Here is a 24,807-nt window from a genome sequence, read left to right as displayed (position 1 = left end):
CAGCGACGGACGAGGCCACCGATAGCGGGGCCCCAAGCGCTTGGGTAAACACCCGGCTTCAGCAAATGATCTCCACAAAACATTGACCTACGGGGTGACTGATCACCGCCCCAGGGTCAACCGGACCGGAGGCACACCGGCGAGAACCGAATTCCGTCCGCTGCTAAGGACAGAATTGAGGAGTCGCACGCCACCGAGGGACCGTTGCACGCCCCCGAAGGATCTCGTATCGACAGCACTGCGCCGGGACACCGCGGGCTTGCAAGCTCGCGCCCTATTGGCTCGCGCGCCCCTCAGGAAGGGGTACCGTATCGATTCCGCAATCGAGCGGGTCTAGCGTTTTCACTCTCTGGTCGTCCGTCGGCGAGATACGTTTCGTAAGATACGCGATAGCCACCCCGAGTCGGGTATTTCGATATTTGTCTGGAGGATCGAGGATCGTGGTGGAAGGCGACGGCGAGGAGCCCAGGAGGAGGCGTATCCCCGGTGAGGTTGCCCGTAAATCGCGATATGTAAAGCCACGACACCGCCCTCCGGTACGCGCTCTCGCTCGGGATAACGTATGTTACGATTGAGTGTAATTTCGCAATCGATAACGAGAGCGAAGGGCCTCGGGATGGTATCGTGGCCGCGGAACCGTGGTACAAGCATTGTGGCGAATCCCTGGAGATCGCGATAGGCGTTAATGAGTTCGATATCGCGAGTATATTGCGTTGTCCTCGCGACCTTGGTGTACGGCCGCATACGGGCCGGTAGTTCGTCAATTGCGTTACCGTTTCTTCGCGTCGGGAAATTCTGGTGTTCGAGCGTCGGTGTTAGCGTATCGATTTGTGTTCGGATCTCGTTATTACGGGTTGATAATTGTGCTCTCGCGTTGAGAAACTTTGCGTCCGGTATTACTTGCGTTGCGTCCTATACTCGCGTTAGGAAATTACCGGCGTTCCCACGCTTCGTGCGTTCAGATGTTGCTTGCGTAGTTCTTCCTGGCGTTCCGTGGTTATTAGACGCGTCAAAGGTAGTGTGGCCTTCTCCACACCTGGCGCCCAACATTATTAGCGATATCGCGACTTGCTTGGTTAAATGACTCGGCGCCTCCCCGTTGCGCCCGAGCCGACTATCTCGCGTTAAGTTAAGATATCATTGCGACAGAGTTTTCGTACGGTTCCGGACGTGGTTTTCACGCAATCCAAGCGTGACGTACCATTATTTTGCGACATTTTGCGTTGAACCTCACTCTCGTGAGTGATGTTAAGTGTAGTATTCTTGCGTGTTATAATTTCCGACTCGAATTATTAATTGTTTGAGAATAGAACCTTCAGCGTGTTTATTAGAGACCCAATTAATACTCCGTGGGTGTCTCGCGTCCGCATTAATATTATTTCTGTTAAATAAATCTCGACACCCCGCCACCGGCTATTCTTGATTTATTTATCGAATTTATCTTGTGTTTGATCGAAGCCGGATGGATAAACGTTGTTATTTTCTCGACAACCAGTACTCAATAAATGTTATATTCTTTGTTATTTGACTGAGTATGAAATTAACGTGTCACCCCGCCGAATATCGCGCCGCCCTTCATTAACCCCGCCCGTGATTAGGTCAAGCTAGCCGATTCCACGCACCTCCACACTCCGTTTTGCGTCTCGTTTAGGTTTTCGCGATTTCGTGGACGCGAAGGTACGCGTCTGGCGCCCAACATTCGGAACATTTCGTGGAGTATCGGAGGTGCGAGGAAGTCACTGGAGAGGCCAACCATCCCGCTCTCCTAAGTTCTTTTGATCAAGCTCACGTCCCGGAGCGGTCCGGGAGTGCAAAAAGTCGTGACAAAATATATAAATAGATATGTAAACTATTAATTTGTTAATTATAACTCTAACTAAAAGTTTTATGTAGAATAATGAGAAGAATTATATTATAAAAGAATCATACAATTTCCATTTAAAAAAATGGATATGACCTTTATGTGACCTTAAAGTTTCGATTTTTTTGAAAATTGATTTCATCAATAATTGATTTATTTGTGCCCCTTGATATTTTACATTTGTTTGAACCGTTTTTTCGTATCTTCCATATTTTTCGAGATATTTGTTTGGGGTATTTAAAATAACATACCCTGTATATATGTATATGTATATACATATACAGGGTCTGCAAACCAAAAGTGTCCACCATCTATATTTCAGAAATGGCTTAAAATTATGAAAAATATCGAAATGTACGTGTTTGTCCATTTCGAGGAGCAACTCAGGGGATTGGGAGTCGTCTCCCCAAGAGATTGCCCTAAGAAAACTCCAAATCCTTAAAAATTTCAAATGGAACTTCTTATATTGTATATTGTTAGAAAGAGCATAAAATAAAAAAAATTTTGGCTCAAACCAGAGGTTGATACATTAACTCATTCGGAAATTATTTTTCAAGCAAAAATAAAAAGAATAATAAATTTCTTTCGCCAGTATATAGAATAACGATTAAAGTAATTTAAATCGACCTGACTGGCAATATATATAACGTCTTTCCGATATGAACATTGAAAAATTGTGAGCCAACTTGGTTTGTCGGATTCACACAGCACTTTTTTCAGATTGATATCGAGACATTATTAATTTTGACCATGGTTGTGGTCAGTTGATGTAATTTCTAAATTAAATAGTTTTTAATTTTATTGTGAAAAATATTACCCCAGCCAGGGTTTGAACCTGGAACCTCCCGTATACCGTGCGGGTGTCGTGCCAATTCGACCACTGGGGCTGTGGTAATATTTATCGCAATAACAACTGTAAGATGGAGCACCGATTACTAAGTCGACGGTGTATAATAAACAGAATAATAAATTTCTTTGTTAATGTTTTGAAGTCGGCGCCAAATTAATAATTACTAAATCAATTTATCGTCGCCTTCAAAAAATTGAAAGGAATACTTGGTGTTTTTTTTTTGCAGAACTGGTGCGCACTCAATGCACATTAAAGCCGTCGTACACACAAATCAACGTAAAGTATGTTTAATATGAACGGGTTAAGTCACGAAATCTTGAATATTCTTTATTATACTATTTGGTAAAATATGTATTAGGTATTTTATCAGAGAGTCGAAATATTTGCATTTTACTTTAAATATTAGAGATTAAATCAGTATACAACGGCTTTAATGTGCACTGAGTGCGCACTGCCAATGAAAAATGCTATTAAAAATATTATTAATTTGGCGCCGACTTCAAAAAATTGAAAAAATTCTTAAAAGTATTATTTCATACATTTGAGAGCTTTTTTATTTGTTAATTTTTTTATTTTTTATTTGTTTTAGTTTTTTAAAAACCGTTTTATTAAAAAAAAAATTTTTTTGCGTTGACTCATCGCATGACAAGAAAAAGAAAATGTGTTTCTTTACATTTTTAAATTGATATAACTGATGCCATAAATCATGATCACATCAACGACGAAAATGGCTACAACGTGTTTTATGTAATATATAATTTTTTTTATTAATTTATGATTAAGGTATCATAAAATTAAAAAAAAAAAACAGAAGGAAGAAAAAAGAAAAAAAGGAAAGAAAAGAGCCAAAAGACAGAAAAAAGGAGAGAGAGGAAAAGGGAGACAGAGAGACAGAGAGAGAGAGGGAGAGAAAGAGAGAGATTGATAATCAATCAATCAGATTGATTGAGTTTATTTTATGCCATAGTCACAGACTTTAGGCAAGTAATGAATAATACAAAGATACACATGATATAAACAAGAGCGAAAAATAAAAGACAGAAGAGAGAGAGAGAGAGAGAGAGAGAGAGAGAGAGGGAGAGCAGAGGGGGAGAGAGTGAGAGAAGGGGAAGAAAGAGAGCGAGAGAGAGAGAGAGAGAATTAGTAAGAATAAGAAAAAATGGCTGCAAATGCAAAAAGAGACAAAATTAAGACGACAGGATATGAATTTAAGGGAATAGATGAGGATAAAATTGAATAATAGGACATGAACAAAAATCAGAGAGAATCAGAGAAGATAAAAAAGAATGAGAGAAATAAAGAGAAGACAATGAGCGAAAATGAAGCATTATGGAGTAAAAACAAGTAAAAATAAGAAAGAATGAGAGAAGATAAAGCAGTAAAATGCAGTAAAATTAGAAAAATAATGCAGAATGGATGTGAATATAGGAAACTATATAAAGATAGTAGAAGGAGACTACATAAAGATAGTGGTGAAAGAACGTAACTGAGAGTGAATCAAACAAAATAAAACAAAATGAAATAGAAGGAGAGAGCGAGTGAGTAAGAATGAAAAAATTGAAATATTACAAGGGAGTCTAAAAAATAAAATAATATGTGATTTATAATTAATAAGAAAGGGAAACGGGTATAGGAGTGGAAGCGGGTGGTTGGCGAGCGCGATAGAGAGCGAAAAAGTAAGGCGTAGAGTGAGATTAGGAGTAGCAGCAGAGAGGAGAGTAGTGGTGGAGGGAAGGGAGAAGTGGCAAAGGCGGTGGAAGTGGAGACGAGAAGTAAGGAAGAGTAAGAGAGGAGATATTAGTTAGTAACGGTGTGTGGCCAGAAAGAGGTTAGGGACACCTTAGAGAGAATTTGAAGTGGCAGGCGGTTGAGAGGTGGCGACATGGTAGGTGAAGAAAGGCTGAGAGGTGGTGACATCTCAGAGAGAAAAAAGGAAGGAGTAGGGTGGCGGTAGATTTGAAGCGAGATAGGGAGAAAAAGAGACGATAGAATAAATAAGGTAAAAGGAAGGCAGGGGATAAAAAGGGGAGTAGAGGAGATAAATAAGGAAAGTTAGGGGAAGGATAAAGCGAAGAAGGAGCTCAAAAAGATGACAAGTAGAAGAGGTAAGGTGGCTAGCACAAGGAGAGAGAGAGAAGTGCGAGTTTATGTAGTGAAGCGAGTATAAATGATTATTTAAAAAAAAGAGCGGAAGGGGGAAGAGGAGAGAGGAAGAGGCGTTTAGAAGGAGTAGGAAAATGGTGATATCGCCAGAGGGGAAAGAACAGATAATAAGGATAATAAGTAAAATGATGAAGGAAATACGGGAATTAAGGAAAGAACAGAAAGAGCAAGGGGTAGAAAGTAGAAAGCAAGAAAGAGAGAGAAATAATAAGAGATGAGATTAGGAAGATGAGGGCGCATGTGAAGGAGAGAGAGGTGAAATGGCAGAAGAAAAAGGAAGAATTGAAGGAGATAAAAGAGTTGAAAGGAAGGCTGGATAGTATAGAAAAGGAGAGAGATGGGAGGAAGGAAAGTGGGAGATGGGAAAAAGAGATAAAGCAATGGAAGCGAAGGTAAGAGAGCTAAAAATGTAGAGAGAGGTACAAGAGAGAGACAGAAGGAGGAACAATGTAGTAATGAAAAAGGTGGAGGTGGAGGAGTGAAGGCTAAAGAAAGCGGTAGAGAAGCTATGGCTAGAGATGAGAAAGGAGGAAGGAATAAAATAGGTAAAAGAGATAGGAAGAAAGACGGGGCAAAAGAAGAAAATAGTTTTAGTTAGTTTAAAAGATGGAGTAAGAAAAAGAGAGGTAAAACAGAGAAAGAATGTGTGGAAATGGAGGATGGAAAGAATAAAGGATGACATGATTTTGAAGGAAAGAAAAATGTAATGGAGCCTGGAGAGGATAGCTGAGAAGGAGAGAAAGAATAGGAGGAAAGCTTGGATAAAATACGAAAGATTTCGATAAAGAGGATGTGGTGGAGCTGGGATGAAGAAAAAGAAGTCATGACAGATGGAAGAGGAAATGAGAAAGAGGAACAAGAAGAAGGAGGGGGGAGAAAAAGGAACAGAAGAAGAGAGAAAGAGTGGAAAAGAGGGAGACGGAAAAATGAAAAGGGAGGATAGTGAGAGGAAGTAGAAAAACGATGGGAGGGTAGGGCGGAGAGAAGAGGGAGAGTAGGAAAAAAGGGAGTATGGTGAGGCTGAGGGGAGGGGGGAAAGGAGTCAGAGAGAGTAAAATGAGAAAAGTAAAAAGGAGTGAAAGAGAGGAAAAAGAGAGGTGAAAAAGAGAAGGGGGAATAAAGGAATTAAGGAAAGAGGAAGAAAGGAAGGAACAGGAAAGAAGCCTAAAGATAAGCTTTTGAAATGTAGCGGGAGTGAAGGAAAAACAGAAAGGGTTTTGGGAAAGGATAAAAAAGTGGGATGTCGTGGGGTTGGTGGAGACGTGGCTGAAACAGGAGGAATGAGAGAAGATAAAGAATAGGGTGCCAAAGAAGTTCAACGGGAGTATACAGGGTGCAAAGAAAGAAAGACTTGGAATAAGAAAAGGAAGAGCAATAGGTGAAATAATGATGGAAGTCAGAGAAGGGTTAGAAGAGGAAGAAGAATGGGTAGAGGAGGAAAGTTTAATGATAAAGGAAGTAAGATGGAAAAAGGAAAAATAGAGATTGGCAACAGTTTACGTAAGCGGCAACTTGGACAAGATGATGCGTAAGATAAAATCGGTAAAAGAGGAGGAAGGGAGAAAGGAGAGATGGATAGTAGGGGTGATATCAATGCAAGAACAGGAGAAAAAGGAGCGCTGAAGGATGGAGAAGAGGGAGCTGAAAGAAAATCGAAAGATAAAATGATAAATAGGTAGAAGAAAGGGCTGATTAAATGGATGGAAGAGGAAGGGTGGGAAATTATGAACGGAGCAAAGAAAGGAGATGAGGAGGGGGTGGTGACTTTTACAGGAAAAAGTGGGGAAACAGTGATCAATTACGCAATAGGAGATAGAAAAGCTTGGGAAAGAGTGACAAGATTGGAGGTGAGGTGTAAGGTAGATTCGGATCACCAATCAATAGCAGTACGGTTGGACAAAGGGGGTGGTGGTGAGAGGAGAGGGACAATAGCGGAGGAAGAGAGGTGGGTGGAAAAGACGGACTGGTCGGAAGAGGCAAGAGAGGAGTTTTGAAAAAGGACGGAGGAGGTAGAAATAGATAAGGGGGCAATAGATAAAGAGGTCGAAAAGTTGACAAAAAGAATTAAGATAAAAGTAAAGGTGAGAAGAGTAAAAAGAGGGGCAGAAGAAAAGGGTGGGATGGAGACTGTAGGAAGAAGAGGGAGGAGATAGAAAAATTATTAAGAGACTAGAAAAGGGGAAGACAATATAAAGAACATTATAAGAGAAGAAAGGAGTATAAGGAAAAATGTGAGGAAAAAGGAACAAAAAAGAGAAATTTGCTGAAAGAGGCAAGAGAGGCGAGAACAGAGAAGCAGGTGTAGGAAGTAATAAACAAGGAAAGGAGAAGAAGGGTAGAAATTAATAAGGAGATAACATTAGAGGAGTTTAGCTTCTTACTGAAGGAGAGAGTGTGTGCACTTGTGATAAAACTGTTTTCGCCTAACATCAAGTATCGTAATTCAGTACCAGCATCTTTGCAACAAGCTACACCTTTAGATAAACCTTACTTTCCTATTAGTATGAGGCTGTTGCGAGTTGTATCGATTTTGATACAGAAATATCATTCCTTATTGGTAAATATTTCTGAATCTACACATAATGATGTACGATATTTATTGTAAGCATAAGTTAAAGTCACATTCCGATGCTTTAGGTGACAGAATGTGAAATATTATTATCCTTAATCGTGAAGTTTCTGGATCCTGACAAACCTACCTGGCAAAGAACTTCGGAATTCTTGCCAATAAATGGAGGATACTTCATACAGCTATTTGTATGCTACCAGAAACGGCTAATATAATTACTACAGCTTCGGTTTGTTTACATAATTATGTACTAAAGGAAGAACAACGAAGTGGCTATAAATTTTACAGTAAAGAAATAATTCCAGAAAATAATATAAATCAGGTAAAAAATTATAATTGAGTAATTGGTGAATTATATAATTATTAAGTGGATATTTTATTTTTAAATATTTGTGAATAAACATTGTAGAATCCAACGTGGTTTCCATTATCAAATGTTGAAGAATGCAGTGGTAACGTCAGAGATGCTCAAGATCAACGAAACACATTATGCGAATACTTTGTTTCTCCAACTGGAGAATTGGCGTGGCAGTACGACTTTATCCGTAGAGGTGTACATGCAGATAATTAAACTTAAGTGTAAATAACTTATCTATGTTCAATTCGATCTGTAAAAAACAAGATTATTATTGTAATACGCATCGTAAAAATAAAATTATTTCTTACTAACATAAACTTTGCCATAAATAAATAATCATACATCCTTAAAATGTAATTATTTTATCACAGAATAGAACATTAAACTATACAGACATTACTTTGAGTAAACAATAAAGTAATAATTACGTTTCTGGCAATGGTGTTATTAGACAATCCATCATCATTTTCCTTCTGATATGCTTTTCATGTTCTGGCATACCGTTGAACTGTACTTTTATAAATTCCATAAATGCATCATCTGCTGTGGATGCTTTTGTCGATTCCATATAATTCACAATTCTGTTGCCCATATTAAAAAAATTGTGTTCTAACTCCTTAGTTTCATCCAGTTTTCTTTTTCTTGGCCTTGGAGAACATATTACACCTTTGCCATAAGTATGTTCAGCATCAACAATTTCCTTGGGCTTTGTGTTTTGACTTTCTTTATTACACGAAGAAAAAGCGTTAACATCGTCTGGAACATGTGATTTGCTTCCTGTTGGACCTTTGTTAACAAAAGTTGCATCTGGTTGACATTTGGTTACATTACTATAAGTTCTGAAACAAACAACAATTATATTTAAAAAATGTTATGTCATAAAGGGATTACACTAATTACATATTTACAGGAATAAAATTACTTTCGTCTTTTGATGACTTGGTCCAAGAATTTTAATTGAGCATATAATGGAAATTGACGAGAAGTTAAATTTGGAGCACCACTTCCACTTCTACACTGATTTTCTAGTCTTTTCTTTTCATGATTATATTGCTCTCTCAATGAAGTGCACCTTCTTTGGCAATAATCAGGCGTGTAAAAATCACCTATAGTAGAAGTTTAAAAATAATTAATAAAAGTATGTGTAATGACTAAAAATAATTTACTAAAATTTAATTTTAATAAAAAAATTACCACAATTTGTTTCAATCATTGTTTTAGAGATTTCGTTCCAAGCATTTTGTTTCATTAATGTATTTTTAAAATTAGCATTTCTTTTATCGTACAAAAATGATCGTTCTCTATACAATTCTATAAGAAATTCATCGCCACTTTTTTCTGCAATAACAACGTTTTCAGAATCATCAGAAGTACTTCCGATGTCTATCTTGAGTGTGATCAGTGTGATCATCCGAAGACCATCCGATATCATAAATAAAATTATTGCAATAATTATCGTGATCTGACATGATGATAGCAATCTAAAAAAAATTTATAAATTAACAAGGAAAAAGCAATAAAAAATGATTCTTTAACCACCCTTATAAAATTAAAGAAAAATTGCCGCTAATCTAAAAATTACCATTACCATGCATATACAACTTTATTTAAACAGTAATCTAAAAAAATTTATAAATTAGCATGCAAGGAGCAAGCAAAGAAAAAAAGCGTTCTTTAAGCATTAAGTCATCTTTTTTTGTTTTTTTTTTACGCATTAGCAAATTATATGTACACATCCAATTAAGTACTAATAATAAGAAATAGTTTTTATTTTTCATCTTGTTTTTCACTTCTAGAAGCACAAAAAGATATCACTTAATTTATTTATAGAAATTATCAGAATATGTACTCACCGTAGCCCAGGTATAGCCAGTCGTCCCGGGGATATCAATAATAGATATGTTATCGGAAGTTGTTATCACCGTAGTCCTGAAGTTTATCCAATACAAAACAAAAGAATATTTATTATTGATATCCCCAAGACGACTGACTACCTGGGCTACGGTGAGTACATAGCTACACTGACATAGTACATACTTCTACACTTCTACACTGATTTTCTAGCCTTCTCTTTTCACGATTATATTGCTCTCTCAATGAAGTGCACCATCTTTGGCAATAATCAGGCGTGTAAAAATCACCCATAGTAGAAGTTTAAAAATAACGAAGGTTCGTGAAGCAATTCGAGAATTAAAAACAGCCAGGCATTCGATATAATGCTGTATGCCATAAATCTGCCGGATTAAATCATTATTTTTAGTAACGTACAAATAAACTATGCATTCACACACAATGAGAGTAGAAAATAGAACGTATAAAAACCTAATTACTCACCTAATTGCATAAATCAGCAACACGAGACTCATGACGTTAACATGACCAAGTTTTTTCAGCACGCTGCCCGATACGAAGTTGAAGGGCAATTCTCCAAGGAAACATTGAACACCGGTCATCAGACCCTGCAGGGTTTTACCCCACGTGACATGAGAGCTGACTGTCAGGTCCTCGCTGTACCAGAACAGAAAGTTCCAAATGACTTCTGTACACATCCCGGCGCCTATGCACCACCAGGCAAATACCAACACTCTTCCTTCTTTGAAAACGCTTAATAGCTCTCGAAATAGCGACAGCTCGTCCACAGAGCATTCTGGATTTTTCTGTAACGATACTGCCCAATTACCTGCCAATTTTGAATTCTCTCGATAAACAAGAAGCATCAAACTTCCGTGTGCTATCTTAGTCTCAGTTATATAACACTTGAGAGCTTCTTTTGTACCTTTTTCAATGTTGCAGACACCACTATGTCAGCGACCATGGCACTAGCATAATATAAAATATACAAGTATAATCTTTGTCGTATTGCTCCTTGCTGGAAAGGTCTATCAGGTAGCCTGCGCTTATGCCAAAAATACCGAAACCGATGCTGCCCCACATCTTCTGTTTCCCGTAATCGTTCCTTCTTTCATGACCTGAAATATGTAAACGTATCGAAGTAGCTGTAGTTTAATAATAACGTCATCTGTGCAACAGTGCTCAATACGAACCACGGAGATCAAAGCAGATAGCATCGGCTATACTAACTACAACAGCCATTCCAATCCAACTAATAATGGCTGCCCATAAAAATATGTGGAACTGATACGTAGAATGGCTGATATCGCTTTGCGAATCCTTAGCCTCCTGCAGAAAATGATTAAACGCACTGTTATTCCTGCAAGTTGCCGTTGATCAAGCTAATCGGAATTCGATCAAAGTCACTCTGACGAACCGCGGCACGTGAGATGAGAGGAGCCGCAACGAAGGCGAAGAACTCTTAGCGTTTAGCGCTTCGCCAAGCGTAATTTTCCTTTTTTCTCTTCCTTTTCGCCTCTTCGTCTCCCTCTCTTTCTCTTTTGAGCATCCGCACGTTTCCGCAGCAATGCGGCGTGCTGCAATGGTAATGGTGTATCGTTCTTCCAGCGCGCGTATAGGCAATAACGATTCTGGTAAGGGTAGCAGCGCGACGTCGAGTATCGTCAGTACATCGGGCGTTGATCCGTAAATGCCGCTAACCTAAAAATTACCATTTACCATGTACAATTTTATTTAAACAATAATCTAAAAAAAATTCATAAATTAGCAAGGAGCAAGCGAAGAAAAAAAGCGTTCTTTAAAGCATTCTTATATAAAGAAAAATTGCTGTTAACCTAAAATTACCATTGTTCGTCATTTAACATATAAGCACAAAATAGATCATTACAGCATAATTAGGTTGTTACAGCCTAATTAGTAAAAATTTTACTTTTAACAACTAAATTTGACGATTACTTTTAAATTTATTTAGAAATTATCAAGATAGTACTCACCTTTGGTTTTGGCAGCTTGCTCGTACTCGCCATCACTCGCCATACGACATAACGCACTACGCCAAAGCTTGTGCGTTACTTACGTCCATGATGTAAAAAGAAAGGTGTTTCAGGGTGCCATTACATGGAGCGCGGAAACGCGGAAACGCGGAAGCGCGGAAGACAAAATTTACTAGATTTCCGTCGATCCGTTCCGTCTGTTTTGAATGCCTTAATATTACATGGAGCATATTTTGAGCGGAAAAGCGGAACGGAGAATTATAAAATATTAATTTTTAACGGTATTTATTGATTAAAATGCTTGTATTCAATAGATAAGCTGAAAAGATAAGCATATTAATAAAAATTGCAATGAATTAAGTGAACACAATTTTAAGAAATGAATACAAATGTCTATTTGTCACTATACTGTTCCGCTTTTCCGCGCAAATTGTGCTCCATGTAATATAAGGAGAAACAAACTCGCGGAACGAACGCGTCAAAATCCGTTGTCAACGCGGATACAGTATACTCCATCAAATTTCGGAGCTGTTTAATCACATTGAAAAAAAAAGCTTTTACACATACTCTTCGATTACTTTATTATTTAATAAAAGTGGCAGTATAATATTATAGATCCAAACATCATGTTGATGGTTATTATGAAGTATATCTTATATGCAAGCCAGGGTACATACATAGGCTGCGTTAAGTACTGGCAGTGAATATCGAAACGCAGCCATACATACATACACGATAATAGCGGATTCCGCTTTTCCGTTCAAACGTGCGGGACTCAACTCGCGGAAACGCGGAATCTAGTTACTATTCTGTTCCGCGCTTCCGCGTTTCCGCGTTTCCGCGCTCCATGTAATGGCACCCTCATTCCCGAGATGCGCAGTGGTCTAAAATAATGACTGCCTTCTGACCAATCAAAAAGCCTCCCCAAATGTAAAAAGCAACATGGCTACTTCCATGATATGTAAGAGGTTAGATTGTTAACCGCCGCATGAGCGGATTCTCGCTTAAATCCAACCGGCGAGTTTTGCTTATCTGACGTCTAGTTCCTGGTTGTTCCTGTCATACTTACGGAAGTAGTAGGAGAAAGAATAAAAAATACACAGGACTCAATGTCTCTGCTAGACAGAGAGAATTTAAGGTGGATCATTACCGTCGAATGTAAATGCATCGCATAACCTTGCTTCTTTAATTGACTAATTTAGATCTAACATTCGATAAGAAGGTATTTATCATTAGAATTAATAATAATATTTATAAGTATAAATGTTTTTGTTTTATTAGTGCATGTAATGAATTATATAAAAAATTTCTTTGAAAGACATTTCATCATCATAATATTGTAACTTTGATGAGAATATAAGCAACATATTAGCAATCTTCTTATCTGTTTGTGAAGAAGAACTTCTATGAGGAACGGTCAGTTTATGATTGGACCAATAAGGAAAAATCGAAGTCTCTAGACAAACCATCGTACACCAGTTTACAGCGCAGTTTCTTGGGCCGGTCCAACGAATCTACTACTACGTTTACGCGAGCGTTACTTCTGTAGTAACTTATGATAATTCCTTCGCGTAAACGGGATTTTGTAGTAACTTACGATAATTTACTCCGCGTAAACGAGTGATATATCGTAAGTTACTACAGAAGTAACGCTCGCGTAAACGTAGTATACCTACGGCTACTACGATAAGAGGTTTGTCCTGGCCATCTTTAAATGTGCCAATTTATTATTAGTAAGCTACATATTATATTTTGTTTACAGAAACAATGCCATCGTGTTCCATAAAAAATTGCAAAAATCGAACATGCGACGGAGATGCAAGAGGAATAACCTTTTTTAGATTTCCGAAAGAAACTCCAATTCGTCAGCAATGGCTTAATGCTTGTCAACAAACTGAGACAAGTTTGAAAGTTAATAAGACTGAGAAAACTAAACAGAGAGATAATAGAAAATAACATACGTAAGAAAAAAAAAAAAAATTTATATATACTGTCTAATAAAGAAAATGTTGATAAAAATAAAATAACGTTATAAAATATAAATGCATTTATTTATTTGTTATTATTATACTAGCATGCCCCGCTGGGCTTCGCCCCGGCCCCGGTATTTGGTGTATTTGGATATCTTTCTAGATTTTTTTTTTTTTTTTTTTTTAAGTTATTATGCTATTCAGGGCAGAGACGAATCCAACAAGCCATAGATTATTAAAATCTGTCCAGCCGTTCTTGAGTTATAAATGGTGTAACTAACCCGACTTTGTTTTATATATATAAATTATACTAACTTTTATACACTTATTTTTTATGAATAGCACGGCTTCTAAAACTTAAAGCGGTCTACATAGTCCGATCTTATTATATTTAATATTATCATAGGTTTATATATATATATATATATATATATATATATATATATATATATATATATATTAATAAAGCATTGCAACGGCCATTGTATCAATGACAGCATTTTATAACGTAACTAATGGTTCAATGAAGAAAATTTGTTTTCAAAAAAGAAATTCTTATTTTGTCGGCTGCGTTTCGGCATCCATACAACTGATTGTAGAACCGGCCTAATCAATCTAGGTTAATAATTTTATCATTTCAAATTATATTACGTATTTTTATTTTTATGTAGTCTTTTATTACTTTAAAAATTTTTAATTTTGTTTGTATTTTTTTTACATTTACAACTTTTCTTTACATTTTTACCAATACTGCATTAGAATTTTGCGCTACATTTGGGGAGTGAATTTGATTGGCTGCTCCGTATTTGGCCGCCATTATGCGCAATGAAACACCTTTCTTTTTACATCATGCTTACGTCCACGACTACGATTGTCGTAGATCGCTACGCCATGTCATGTGCTTTGGCCCTGAAGCATATAACAAGAGTTCATTAGCATTACGTTGTATCTATCTGTGTTACCTTGCTGGAAAGCACCCATTATGTTACATACACGTAGGTTTCAAATGTTAAATTTAATCTGCAATTAATTGTATTTTAACAAGTTCAAAACAGCAATCAAGCAGATACGGAGGACACTAGCAATGAACATCAGTCCTCAACAGATCACCGTGATGAGATGCTAATTAACGTAGTACAAACAAAGCCAGCATTATACAATTTCCACAAATTTCCACCTACCGAACGGACAAAGGCGAAAAAGAAAGCACTGTGGAAGGAGGTTGAAAATATGTTAGGAGGTTTGTATAAAAACTTAAAAGATATTACTAAAAGTTGCAAAGTGCAAGTTATAATCTATTTTAAGAATACGAGTTAATTTTGTTTATGATTACAGGGCTTATGACTGCGGATGATGCAATGAAAAGATGGAAGTATCTAAGAGATTGTTACGTGCGTTACAAACGGCAAGTAAACGAGTATGTTCCAAGTGGATCCAGTGCACAACCGAAAAAAACAGAAAATGTTCCGCTTTTATGAAATCATGCAATTTATCGACGATCCATTGGAAAGTGCACCGTATGTATTTTTATATATTCTTCATAAATTACTAAGAAATAAATAGTAAAAAAAAACTAAAATTTAGTCTATTACATACATAATATTTCAAATATGCACTATAATTATAATATTTATACAATGTATAACCCTGCCAAAAATTGTGAAATCCAAAAGAAACTCTTATAAATAAATCCTTTACCCATTTCTATATAAGTATGTATAAATATTAATACAATTTGCGCGTAATCTGACCTGAGCGTACAGGTTTTTGTTTGATAGGATTTTTTACTGGATAACAGATAATTGAGATCTAAAAATACGAAAATCTGTATTATGATTGATCTTAATTTTGCCATGTGATATACATTTTCATATTTTTTCCATACTAACTTAATACCTGTATATATGTATAATAACATTTATATGTAATAATTTTTTAGAACTGTCAGTAATTTATCCCATTGCGATAAAGCTGCTGGAAGCGCACAAGAAGATGACGATTGTTTGCTACTATCAACTTCAACAACAAAGAGTACATGTGAAAATAGACCGTTGTCTTCAACTTCACCAGGAAACAGCATATGTGAACCGTTGTCAGGAGCTTTACGTCGGCCGTCACAAACTTCGACACCCAAAACAACTTGTAAGAAAAAGCTTTATTGCATTTTCTTAAAGAAATGTAACATAATGGATGTAGTTACGTAGTTGATAATTCTTGACTCTAATTTTATCTTCTAAATAACTTTTGAAAAATATTGTGGAATACTATAATATTTCCTGCTAGCAAAACTTCTGACAAAATCCTGAAATTTAATAGTTTTCAGAGACATTAGGAAAGCAGGTTTATTGACTATAATTATGACTATATAGTCTCTGATTTCCTTTTACTACTTTATTAAACTCTATTATTGCAGCGAAAGCATATAGTGACTCCTTGATGCCATCAGAACTACGTGACGATCTTAAAAAAGTTCTAAATACTCCAGTTCCACAAAAAGATGCCATTGATCATTTTGTTTTTTGTTTATCAGACGGGATGCAAAAGCTATCTCGTAAAAAATCTCGTTTATTGCAAATAGCAATTCTGCAGCTTCTTGCAGATGCAGAGGAAGAGGAAGCCAAAGAAAATAATTTTTAGTTTATTTTTATACAATATTTAATAACTTGTATAATTAGTATTTTATATCCGTGTTTATTTATTTTAATATTGAATGCTATTTGAATGGTTTTTTTAGTTTATCAAAAATTCAATATTAAATGTTTTTTTTTTAGTTTATCTTAAAGTCAATATTGAATGTTTTTTTCTTTTAGTTTATCATAAAGTCAATATTGAATGTTATTTAAACGTTTTTTTTAGTTTATTAAAAATTTTAATACTTTTAATATATCTTTGTATGTATATAGAATAGATACACTTTGGTAGACAATACATACACTTAATTTAGATACAGAATGTTAATAAAAATTACATATTTAACAACGGTTACAAGAAATGTCGACATATACTACAGCAAAGTGTAATTGGTGTATCAAATACAATAATTAATACAAATTTGATTATTCTGTTTGAAAAATATATTTCATTTTTTCATGAAATGTACAGTCTATATAGCATACTTCTTTTTTGTGTGGAATGAATAAAAAAACATTTATTTTGTACTTCTTGGTTTTTTTTAAATTATTCTGCAAAACCTTCTCCCATTGCCATGGAACCGCACCAGTAGTTTCAAAAAATGTTGCAAATCATCTCTTATTTGAGCACTACTCTTCGTCGGTCTACTTCTGTCGAACGTCCCTGCATCTTCCAGACCCGTGCCACGCAATTCCCGTTCATGTACATTTAATGTCGCATACCTTCTTTGTGTGTGCGGTAGCTTAAGTTCTTCTGATATTATGAAATTATGTAGACACGTAGCTGCTTTGATTATTCTAGTGGCAGTACGTACGCTGGCAATGATCGGTTTGCGAAATATTCGCATTCTCGCAGAAAGTATCCCAAATACACTTTCCACAATTCTGCGAGCTCGACTTAAACGATAGTTGAATACGTTTTTACGTCTATTAAGCCTACCACTTCTAGGATATGGCCTCAGCATGTATCGCGTTAACGGAAATGCTTCATCACCGATTAGAACAAATGGTAAAGCCTGGCCACCATGTTCCACAGGTCTCGGCGGAGGAATTGACAGCATATACCGTTTTGTAATCGCTTGCCGATCTCGCTAGCATTAAATACTCCACCGTCACTACGCCTTCCTGGCGCACCAATGTCCAGTAATGAGATCCGATAATTAGCATCAGCATTAACACCAAACTGTGAGTGCCTTTGTAATTATAATACATCGAACCACTATTCGGAGGTGCCTGTATACATACAGCGTCATGGAAAAGTAAAAAAGTTTATTACATGATCTACTCTAATTTGTATATATATATATATATATATATATATATATATATATATATACACAAATTATATATATATAATTATATATATATATATATATATATATATATATATATATATAGTTATAATTTTGTCTAACTTCTCATAAAAGAAAATTGTCAAAGTATTAGAAATATTTACCTGCAATACTATGTGTTTCCCATCAATTGCGCCAATGCAATTGGGAAAATTCCATTTGTCTTGAAATTCATCGGCTATTCTTCGCCAGTTGTCTTCTGTTGGTTTTACAAATACCATATCTTTTAGTGTATCCCATATTACTTCGCATGTCTCTGACACTATTTTTGACACTGTATTGTGTCCTACACGAAATGCGTATGATACGGATACCATGCTATCCCCTGAAGTTAAATATCGCAAGCAGATTTGAAGGCGAGTGCGAGCAGAAATAGGCTCCTAAATAACAAATTGTTTCTCTATATGTGGTGAAACAATCTGCAACAATTTTTCGCACATTTCTGGTGTCAATCGAAAAAAATTGAAAAATTTTTCTCTGTCTTCGAAAACCATTTCTTGCACCAGATTGTTGCTAGCCCCTTGTGCGAATCGTCTTTCAGCATTAAAAATTGGTCTAACCCAAAATCTTCGAACATTGCGTCTTATTTGTCTTTTTTTCTTCTCTTCGGCTCTCATTAATTCATAAATTGTATATATTTGAACTATTTTTCTGCGAACAGCTTCCTTGCACAGAGTACTTTCCGAGCACTTGTATATTTTCAAATATTTTATTAAATTTATAAATGCAAGCTCCGAGTCCAACATTTTGACAAGGTTATGCACATTTGTTTTGATATCATGTATATGAATGTCTGTGTTAAAACGTCACGTTGAAAATTTCATCGGGTGTCCCATGGGGCGTATTTACGCCGATGTAATGATCAATAAGCCAATCACAAGATTCCTTGAGGATCCATTTTGAAAATAAGCTTTGTAAAACAATACTGTGATTGGCTTATTAATCATTACGCCGCGTAAATACGCTCCATGGGACATTCGATGCTTGTGCTGGCGTAACGAAACGGGCGCAAATCCTGTGATTGGCCAAGTTTCTTTACGCCGTACGCCGGTACGCCGTACGCTGGCTCCATGGGACTTCACCCTCATTGTTACATAAATCGAAAAAGTCGTCACTCCATCCAAATTCAGGTATGTTTAGTGTTTTATTCCAATTGTTTGTTATCAAATTTTATGTAATTATATATTTTTTATGTAAATAGCTAAATGTTAACGAAACATCGGCATAATACTGTTCCAAGATGTGGCCTTTCATACTAACGATATCAAGGAATTGCGCAAATTTAAACTAGAATTTCTTTTTTTTTACTGTGTAGGCTATTTGTGACCATAAGTGTCAATTTACTCACTGTTATATTGGACATGTCGGATCTGTCCATGATCAGCGTGTGTTTCGCCAGTCTGAAGTTCAACATTACTTGGGAGATGAAACGAGATTTTTTCAAGATAGCCATTTAGTCGGCGATCAAGCATATAAGCTGCATGAAAATTTACATGTACCGTATCGATGAGACAATGGTCACCTAACCGAAAGACAACGAAATTACAACTTTTGTCAATCTTCAGCAAGAATTGCTATAGAGAGCATTTGGGATATTGAAAGGAAGATGGATCGAGTTGATCTAATCCCTATGCACATTCTTGCGTGTTGCATATTACACAATATTTGTCTGATGAGAAGTGATGAATTAGATATTGAAATAAATGTGGACGAAGGCGAAGAAGCAAATGTAGCGGATGAAAGTGTTCCTCTTCCTGGAGCAGATGTAGCCAAAAGAGATCGTATATGCCAAACGTTAAGAATAAGACATGTATAAGTACTTATATATGCATAATATTTGTATAAACTTCAGTTACTCTGTTTTTAAAATAAATGGTTTAAATACAAGTTTTATAATATTAAACTGTACATACCAATATATATACATATATGCCTTTGTAGAATTCGGACAAAGTTAGTCTGCTAAGAATACATATATATTATCTTTCCATTTCTCATCTAATTTTAAAACGTCAATTGGCTTCCTCACTACACTCGTTACTAGTTTAGTATCTTGCTTTTTTTTCTTATTGTTTTCTATTGCACTCATGTAAAGTTTAATTTAATACAACTGTTCTACAACCCACTAAAACCACAAATAAATTTCTAGAATAATAAGAATACTGATTATAATTGATTCTATATTTTACTTTGATAATTATTACTTCATTTCATATAACATTTATAAAATATCTAATTTATCTGGTTTCTGTCCGGCACATTTACGCACAAGTAAAAAAAATTATTCGTTTTATTTACAATTCTTTTTTTTATTAGATATCAATTACAAATTATATACCAGTATACAGTATTGCCTAAAACAAGCATGGTATGCGAAAGATAATATATATGTATCATAATAAACAACGCGCAATAGTATAAGAAATTTTTTATAATAAAAGACAAGCAACTCAGTGAGCATATTTTATAGAAATATTCGTAGAACGAGACACGTGTTACATACACATCTGCTTAACAAAGACTCCTTTCTGTATCACATATTTGTAAGTCATCAAAATAACTATTATATATTCTTTAAAAATCTCTTTCTTAAATATTGTAACTTTCTTATAAAGCTTTATCTTTACGTATTATATACGTAAAGTAACATATTTGTTGTAATACACATTTTTTACTACATGTATGGTAAGAAATATTAATTACAAGAAATATGTAAACAAACATAAAAAACAAAACACAAAATATAAATCTAATTTGTTTTTATATAAATAGTAATGTAGCAAAATAAAAAAAATTATTAATAAGCAAATGTGTTTGGCCTAAAAGCGTAGGACGTCAGCGATTCCAGGATCGTGTTGTGTCACCATCGTGTGCAGAGTAACGTCGCATTTTAACGTGATAGTCTTTCGAGTAGTTGATCCAACTTGTTCATTATTTTTTCATTTGATTGTAGCCTTTCCTTATGTCTTCTCTCTTTATTTTCTTCCATAGTTTTTTGGTTCATCGTTGCATCACCCTTTCGTTTACCTGCAAATATACATAAAAATATTTTTTTAAGCTGTGCATCTAAAGAAGACGTGTCTTTAAAGCTGGTTCTACATTAATCGCAACTAATTAGTTGCAATTTGAGATTGCCAATGAGCGTTGAGCTTTATATATGTAACGCGATGCTCATTAATTATCTTAGCGATGCTAATTAATTATATAGAACTTATAAATTATATAGCTTTACTATAACTTGGATTAGAGTATTATACATAGTCTACAATGGCCGTAGTAATAAGCATCAAGTTTTGTATCAAATTACTAAAAATACTTCTTAATTTCAATCATAACGCAAATGTATGCTGACTTACGAGACACTCTAACATTGGATTTGGAAGATTGATCGTCAGAAGAACTGCAGAAGCTTGTATTTGCTACTGCTTCTGTTTCTATATAGCAATAGACAAGCTTGTATTTGCTGCTTTGTGTGTTTCTGCGCCAGTAGACGAAATAGTTGACATTGGTGTCATATACGGCTTTTTACCGAGAAGATTCTCCATCACCTGAACAGTTTATGCACAATAATATTATTAACTTTCGTCGAAATACAAAAGATAGTGTCACTATTTTATACATGTATACATCGTATACTAACATCATAATATTTCCACGTTCGCTTATTATTTCCAGATTTATTGTTGTTATCCTTCACATTCTTGTATGTTCTTTTCATAGTATTTACTCTGGTCGTGCATTGTTTGGCTGTTACAATGTATCCTTCGTTGTTTAATACTTCAGCAATTTCTTCCCATGCCTTTTTGTGAGTGATTTTGCCCGAATACATGGCTCGTTCCCGCTGTCTGTATGCTTCTAATAAAAGCAAAATCGCTTCATGATTCCATCTCGTAAAACCACCTGTTCGGCAAATAAAGATATTTAATATATATTTTATGTATTATATATATATATGCATGTATATAAAAAGATTACAAACAATATCTGAAATTTACTTACCCTCCATCAATTCTTTATCCTCCATTGTGCGTGCATCCTCTTCATTAGTTGTTACTGATGCAAAAAAATGCATTTCTCCTTAAAAAAAAACCGCTTTTTAAAACATTAATTATATATAAATTATATATAAATATATAAATAGAAATATAATCATATAATAAATTAAACCATTAATTAAGAAGTAATTAGGAAGAAGAACAAATTAAACAAACCTGATGTTTCGATTGAAGGAACCGTATTTGAAACGCAGGGGGTAAGTATATTTTTGGTTCATAAAAAAAATATAAATAACTTTAAAAAGTTAAGACAAGAAATGTACCAATGTATTAATATTATTATAATTATATACAATATATTATAATATTATGTATAATATTTTATTATGTTTTTATATAAACTATGTACGTATCATATATAATATTATTTATGTCACATGTGTCAGAATAAGAAAAATTGTTTCCAAGCATACAGATTTGTTATTAATAACTCACCACTACCATACCTCTTATTCCGTGCATAATTAAGTAAATCCGTCCTATAAGCCATATCTAAATGCAAGTAAAAATTAAAACGTATTAAGCAATTAGTGAAAAAAGAGACAAATGTAAACATGTAATAATAAAAAAAAAGATAAAAAAAACAATTAAAATAAAAACCTAAGTTATAGGATTATATGACTATTATATGATTATAACAGTATTATACATAGAAAAAAAGTGTAGCACAAGAAAAACAATAGCCCTGATATGCATCACAAACAAAACAAAGACTACACAAAGTAAAAAATAGTTTAAGATGCACACGTAGAAGTAAATAAAATAGTTATAAAAATAAGCCAAAAAGTTAGTTATAAAGATAAATCTTCAAGTAAACTGTTATTCACCCTTTCTTTCTAACATTTATCAATGCTCTTACTTAATTATGTAACATTCAGTGTCCGTTGTAATAAAAATAAAGCGTAAAAAATAAGTCGAAACTTTGCAACAGTTAAAATAAAAGTAAATATTGACCTGCTTTATCCAGTACTTGGAACTTACCATTTTGCGCTCTCTTAAACTCCTGTGAAGTAAGTAATAATGTAAACGTTTCTTGTGTATCTTCATCATAAATACATAGTTTTATACGATCCATGACCAACAGAAGCCGCAATTAGACGCTGATAAACAATATTTCCCGAACGAGTTAGCTGCAAACAGGAAAGGATCTTACTCAACAAGGTTAACTGGATGACTTTTTGTTCACAATTATCCAGATAATATATTTTTTCTATGCCAAACTTAACAATTATACTTACAGAAACCAGAAATATTAACGGACGTATACTACGTTTACGCGAGCGTTACTTCTGTAGTAACTTACGATATATCACTCGTTTACGCGGAGTAAATTATCGTAAGTTAAGGCTGATGGCAGAGAACGAGACGTAAGTGTCGTAGTCGTGGACGTAGGGTGACGTAGGGTAAGGCAGAGAAAAACGTAGTCGTAACGCCTATTGCCTACAATAGCCTTACGACTACGTTTTTCTCTGCTTTACCCTACGTCTACGACTACGACATTTACGTCTCGTTCTCTGCCATCAGCCTTAACTACAAAATCCCGTTTACGCAAAGGAATTATCGTAAGTTACTACAGAAGTAACGCTCGCGTAAACGTAGTAGTATACAGATTAGCTGCAAACAGGAAAGGATCTTATTACTCAACAAGTACTACGTTTACGCGAGCGTTACTTCTGTAGTAACTTACGATAATTTACTCGTTTACGCGAGGTAAATTATCGTAAGTTACTACAAAATCCCGTTTACGCAAAGAAAAATCTCGTTTACGCGAAGGAATTATCATAAATTACTACAGAAGTAACGCTCGCAAACGTAGATAAGGTTAACTGGATGACTTTTGTTCACAATTATCCAGATAATATATTTTTTTTATGCCAAACTTAACAATTATACTTACAGAAACCAGAAATATTAACGGACGTATACAGATGAATATAGTGGAATGCAGCTCGGCAAACGGCAAGTTCCACCGCGGTTTTGGTTTTGGCGCCTGTGCAACGCACGCTATTTGCTGTTTGGGGAGCTATCGCGCTATTGGCTCTGCGAACAGTCTTGATAGCGTTTGCGTTGGTAGCGCGGTAGCGAGCTCCCCGAACGCACCCATATGCTGCGTTCCCACTATACGCGTCGCGCGTCGCGTCACGACGCCGGTCTTCTGGTTTCATTTTACGACGTCATTTCCGACAAGATCTTGCGTCGGAAATGACGTCATAAAATAAAACGTTTTGATTGGATAACTCTTGACGCGGCGTCGTGACGCGACGCGCGACGCGTATAGTGGGACTGGGAACGCAGCATTTTGCTACGGTCAGGGTGCCATTACATGGAGCGCGGAAACGCGGAAACGCGGAAACGCGGAAACGCGGAAGCGCGGAACAGAATAGTAACTAGATTCCGCGTTTCCGCGAGTTGAGTCCCGCACGTTTGAACGGAAAAGCGGAATCCGCTATTATCGTGTATGTATGTATGGCTGCGTTTCGATATTCACTGCCAGTACTTAACGCAGCCTATGTATGTACCCTGGCTTGCATATAAGATATACTTCATAATAACCATCAACATGATGTTTGGATCTATAATATTATACTGCCACTTTTATTAAATAATAAAGTAATCGAAGAGTATGTGTAAAAGCTTTTTTTTTCAATGTGATTAAACAGCTCCGAAATTTGATGGAGTATACTGTATCCGCGTTGACAACGGATTTTGACGCGTTCGTTCCGCGAGTTTGTTTCTCCTTATATTACATGGAGCACAATTTGCGCGGAAAAGCGGAACAGTATAGTGACAAATAGACATTTGTATTCATTTCTTAAAATTGTGTTCACGTAATTCATTGCAATTTTTATTAATATGCTTATCTCTTCAGCTTATCTATTGAATACAAGCATTTTAATCAATAAATACCGTTAAAAATTAATATTTTATAATTCTCCGTTCCGCTTTTCCGCTCAAAATATGCTCCATGTAATATAAGGCATTCAAAACAGACGGAACGGATCGACGGAAATCTAGTAAATTTTGTCTTCCACGCTTCCGCGTTTCCGCGTTTCCGCGCTCCATGTAATGGCACCCTCATTGGCTGCCTTAATTCTCAACTGTGATTGGTCAATTTGTTTACTGCTTACGTCTTACTGCTTATAAAGAGGCAGGA

At 35.6% G+C, this 24,807-nt stretch overlaps 3 protein-coding genes, 1 long non-coding RNA gene and 2 pseudogenes across 10 annotated transcripts; 2 read left to right on the top strand and 4 right to left on the bottom strand.

Moving 5' to 3' along the window:
- Positions 1–275: 275 nt before the first annotated feature.
- On the top strand, positions 276–8,118 carry LOC143903666 (uncharacterized). Its single transcript, XR_013258773.1, has 4 exons — positions 276–486; positions 1,652–7,431; positions 7,512–7,765; positions 7,853–8,118. It is a non-coding gene; the product is annotated as an uncharacterized LOC143903666 (long non-coding RNA).
- LOC143903554 (uncharacterized) lies at positions 7,796–10,764 on the bottom strand. 3 transcript variants are annotated; one of them, XM_077417245.1, is made up of 6 exons: positions 10,578–10,764; positions 10,136–10,481; positions 8,996–9,282; positions 8,724–8,907; positions 8,230–8,640; positions 7,796–8,051 (listed from the first exon to the last, which is right to left on the bottom strand). In XM_077417245.1, the coding sequence occupies exons 2-6, from the start codon at positions 10,348–10,350 to the stop codon at positions 8,042–8,044; spliced, it is 1,107 nt and encodes a 368-aa protein (XP_077273371.1). In that variant the 5' UTR covers positions 10,351–10,481; positions 10,578–10,764; the 3' UTR covers positions 7,796–8,041. The 3 variants fall into 3 exon arrangements, with proteins under 3 accessions (XP_077273371.1, XP_077273374.1, XP_077273367.1); XM_077417248.1 differs by having other exon boundaries at positions 10,136–10,469; XM_077417241.1 differs by having other exon boundaries at positions 10,136–10,458.
- An 81-nt stretch (positions 10,765–10,845) lies between these two features.
- On the bottom strand, positions 10,846–11,802 carry LOC143903648 (uncharacterized). Its single transcript, XM_077417452.1, has 3 exons — positions 11,647–11,802; positions 11,070–11,353; positions 10,846–10,981 (listed from the first exon to the last, which is right to left on the bottom strand). The coding sequence occupies exons 1-3, from the start codon at positions 11,677–11,679 to the stop codon at positions 10,882–10,884; spliced, it is 417 nt and encodes a 138-aa protein (XP_077273578.1). The 5' UTR covers positions 11,680–11,802; the 3' UTR covers positions 10,846–10,881.
- A 2,855-nt stretch (positions 11,803–14,657) lies between these two features.
- Positions 14,658–16,774, top strand: LOC143903498 (uncharacterized; annotated as a pseudogene). Its single transcript, XR_013258726.1, has 4 exons — positions 14,658–14,856; positions 14,952–15,133; positions 15,556–15,758; positions 16,030–16,774. The product of XR_013258726.1 is annotated as an uncharacterized LOC143903498 (transcript).
- A 14-nt stretch (positions 16,775–16,788) lies between these two features.
- Positions 16,789–18,464, bottom strand: LOC143903547 (uncharacterized; annotated as a pseudogene). Its single transcript, XR_013258744.1, has 2 exons — positions 17,703–18,464; positions 16,789–17,479 (listed from the first exon to the last, which is right to left on the bottom strand). The product of XR_013258744.1 is annotated as an uncharacterized LOC143903547 (transcript).
- Positions 18,465–20,048: 1,584 nt separating this feature from the next.
- LOC143903619 (uncharacterized) lies at positions 20,049–23,189 on the bottom strand. Of its 3 annotated transcripts, none has more exons than XM_077417393.1 (7): positions 22,892–23,189; positions 22,635–22,783; positions 22,089–22,145; positions 21,598–21,675; positions 21,239–21,498; positions 20,955–21,146; positions 20,049–20,625 (listed from the first exon to the last, which is right to left on the bottom strand). In XM_077417393.1, exons 2-6 carry the CDS (start codon positions 22,726–22,728, stop codon positions 21,033–21,035), a joined length of 603 nt encoding a protein of 200 aa, XP_077273519.1. In that variant the 5' UTR covers positions 22,729–22,783; positions 22,892–23,189; the 3' UTR covers positions 20,049–20,625; positions 20,955–21,032. The 3 variants fall into 3 exon arrangements, with proteins under 3 accessions (XP_077273519.1, XP_077273528.1, XP_077273535.1); XM_077417402.1 differs by having other exon boundaries at positions 22,100–22,145; positions 22,892–23,125; XM_077417409.1 differs by lacking the exon at positions 22,089–22,145 and having other exon boundaries at positions 22,892–23,121.
- Positions 23,190–24,807: the final 1,618 nt, after the last annotated feature.

The sequence above is a fragment of the Temnothorax americanus genome, unplaced genomic scaffold (assembly GCF_048541705.1).
Source record: "Temnothorax americanus isolate GAGA-0224 unplaced genomic scaffold, ASM4854170v1 Scaffold105, whole genome shotgun sequence".
NCBI lineage: Eukaryota > Metazoa > Arthropoda > Insecta > Hymenoptera > Formicidae > Temnothorax > Temnothorax americanus.
The sequence above is the reverse complement of the archived record's forward strand: the minus strand, read 5'-3'. Positions and strand labels throughout refer to the sequence as shown.

Excerpts from the sequence above, each read along its gene's own strand:
- LOC143903554 (XM_077417241.1), bottom strand. The coding sequence starts at position 10,616 with ATGGTCGCTGACATAGTGGTGTCTGCAACATTGAAAAAG. Across the intron at positions 10,459-10,577 it reads TGTCTGCAACATTGAAAAAG|AAAAATCCAGAATGCTCTGT; the intron begins GTACAAAAGAAG and ends GTATCGTTACAG. Across the intron at positions 9,283-10,135 it reads TTGCTGATTTATGCAATTAG|ATTGCTATCATCATGTCAGA; the intron begins GTGAGTAATTAG and ends AATTTTTTTTAG.
- LOC143903619 (XM_077417393.1), bottom strand. The coding sequence starts at position 22,728 with ATGGATCGTATAAAACTATGTATTTATGATGAAGATACACAAGAAACG. Across the intron at positions 21,499-21,597 it reads GGATAAAGAATTGATGGAGG|GTGGTTTTACGAGATGGAAT; the intron begins GTAAGTAAATTT and ends TTTGCCGAACAG. Across the intron at positions 21,147-21,238 it reads GAACGTGGAAATATTATGAT|GTGATGGAGAATCTTCTCGG; the intron begins GTTAGTATACGA and ends TAAACTGTTCAG.
- LOC143903648 (XM_077417452.1), bottom strand. The coding sequence starts at position 11,679 with ATGGCGAGTACGAGCAAGCTGCCAAAACCAAAG. Across the intron at positions 11,354-11,646 it reads GCAAGCTGCCAAAACCAAAG|GTTAGCGGCATTTACGGATC; the intron begins GTGAGTACTATC and ends GGTAATTTTTAG. Across the intron at positions 10,982-11,069 it reads CTCTCATCTCACGTGCCGCG|GAGGCTAAGGATTCGCAAAG; the intron begins GTTCGTCAGAGT and ends CATTTTCTGCAG.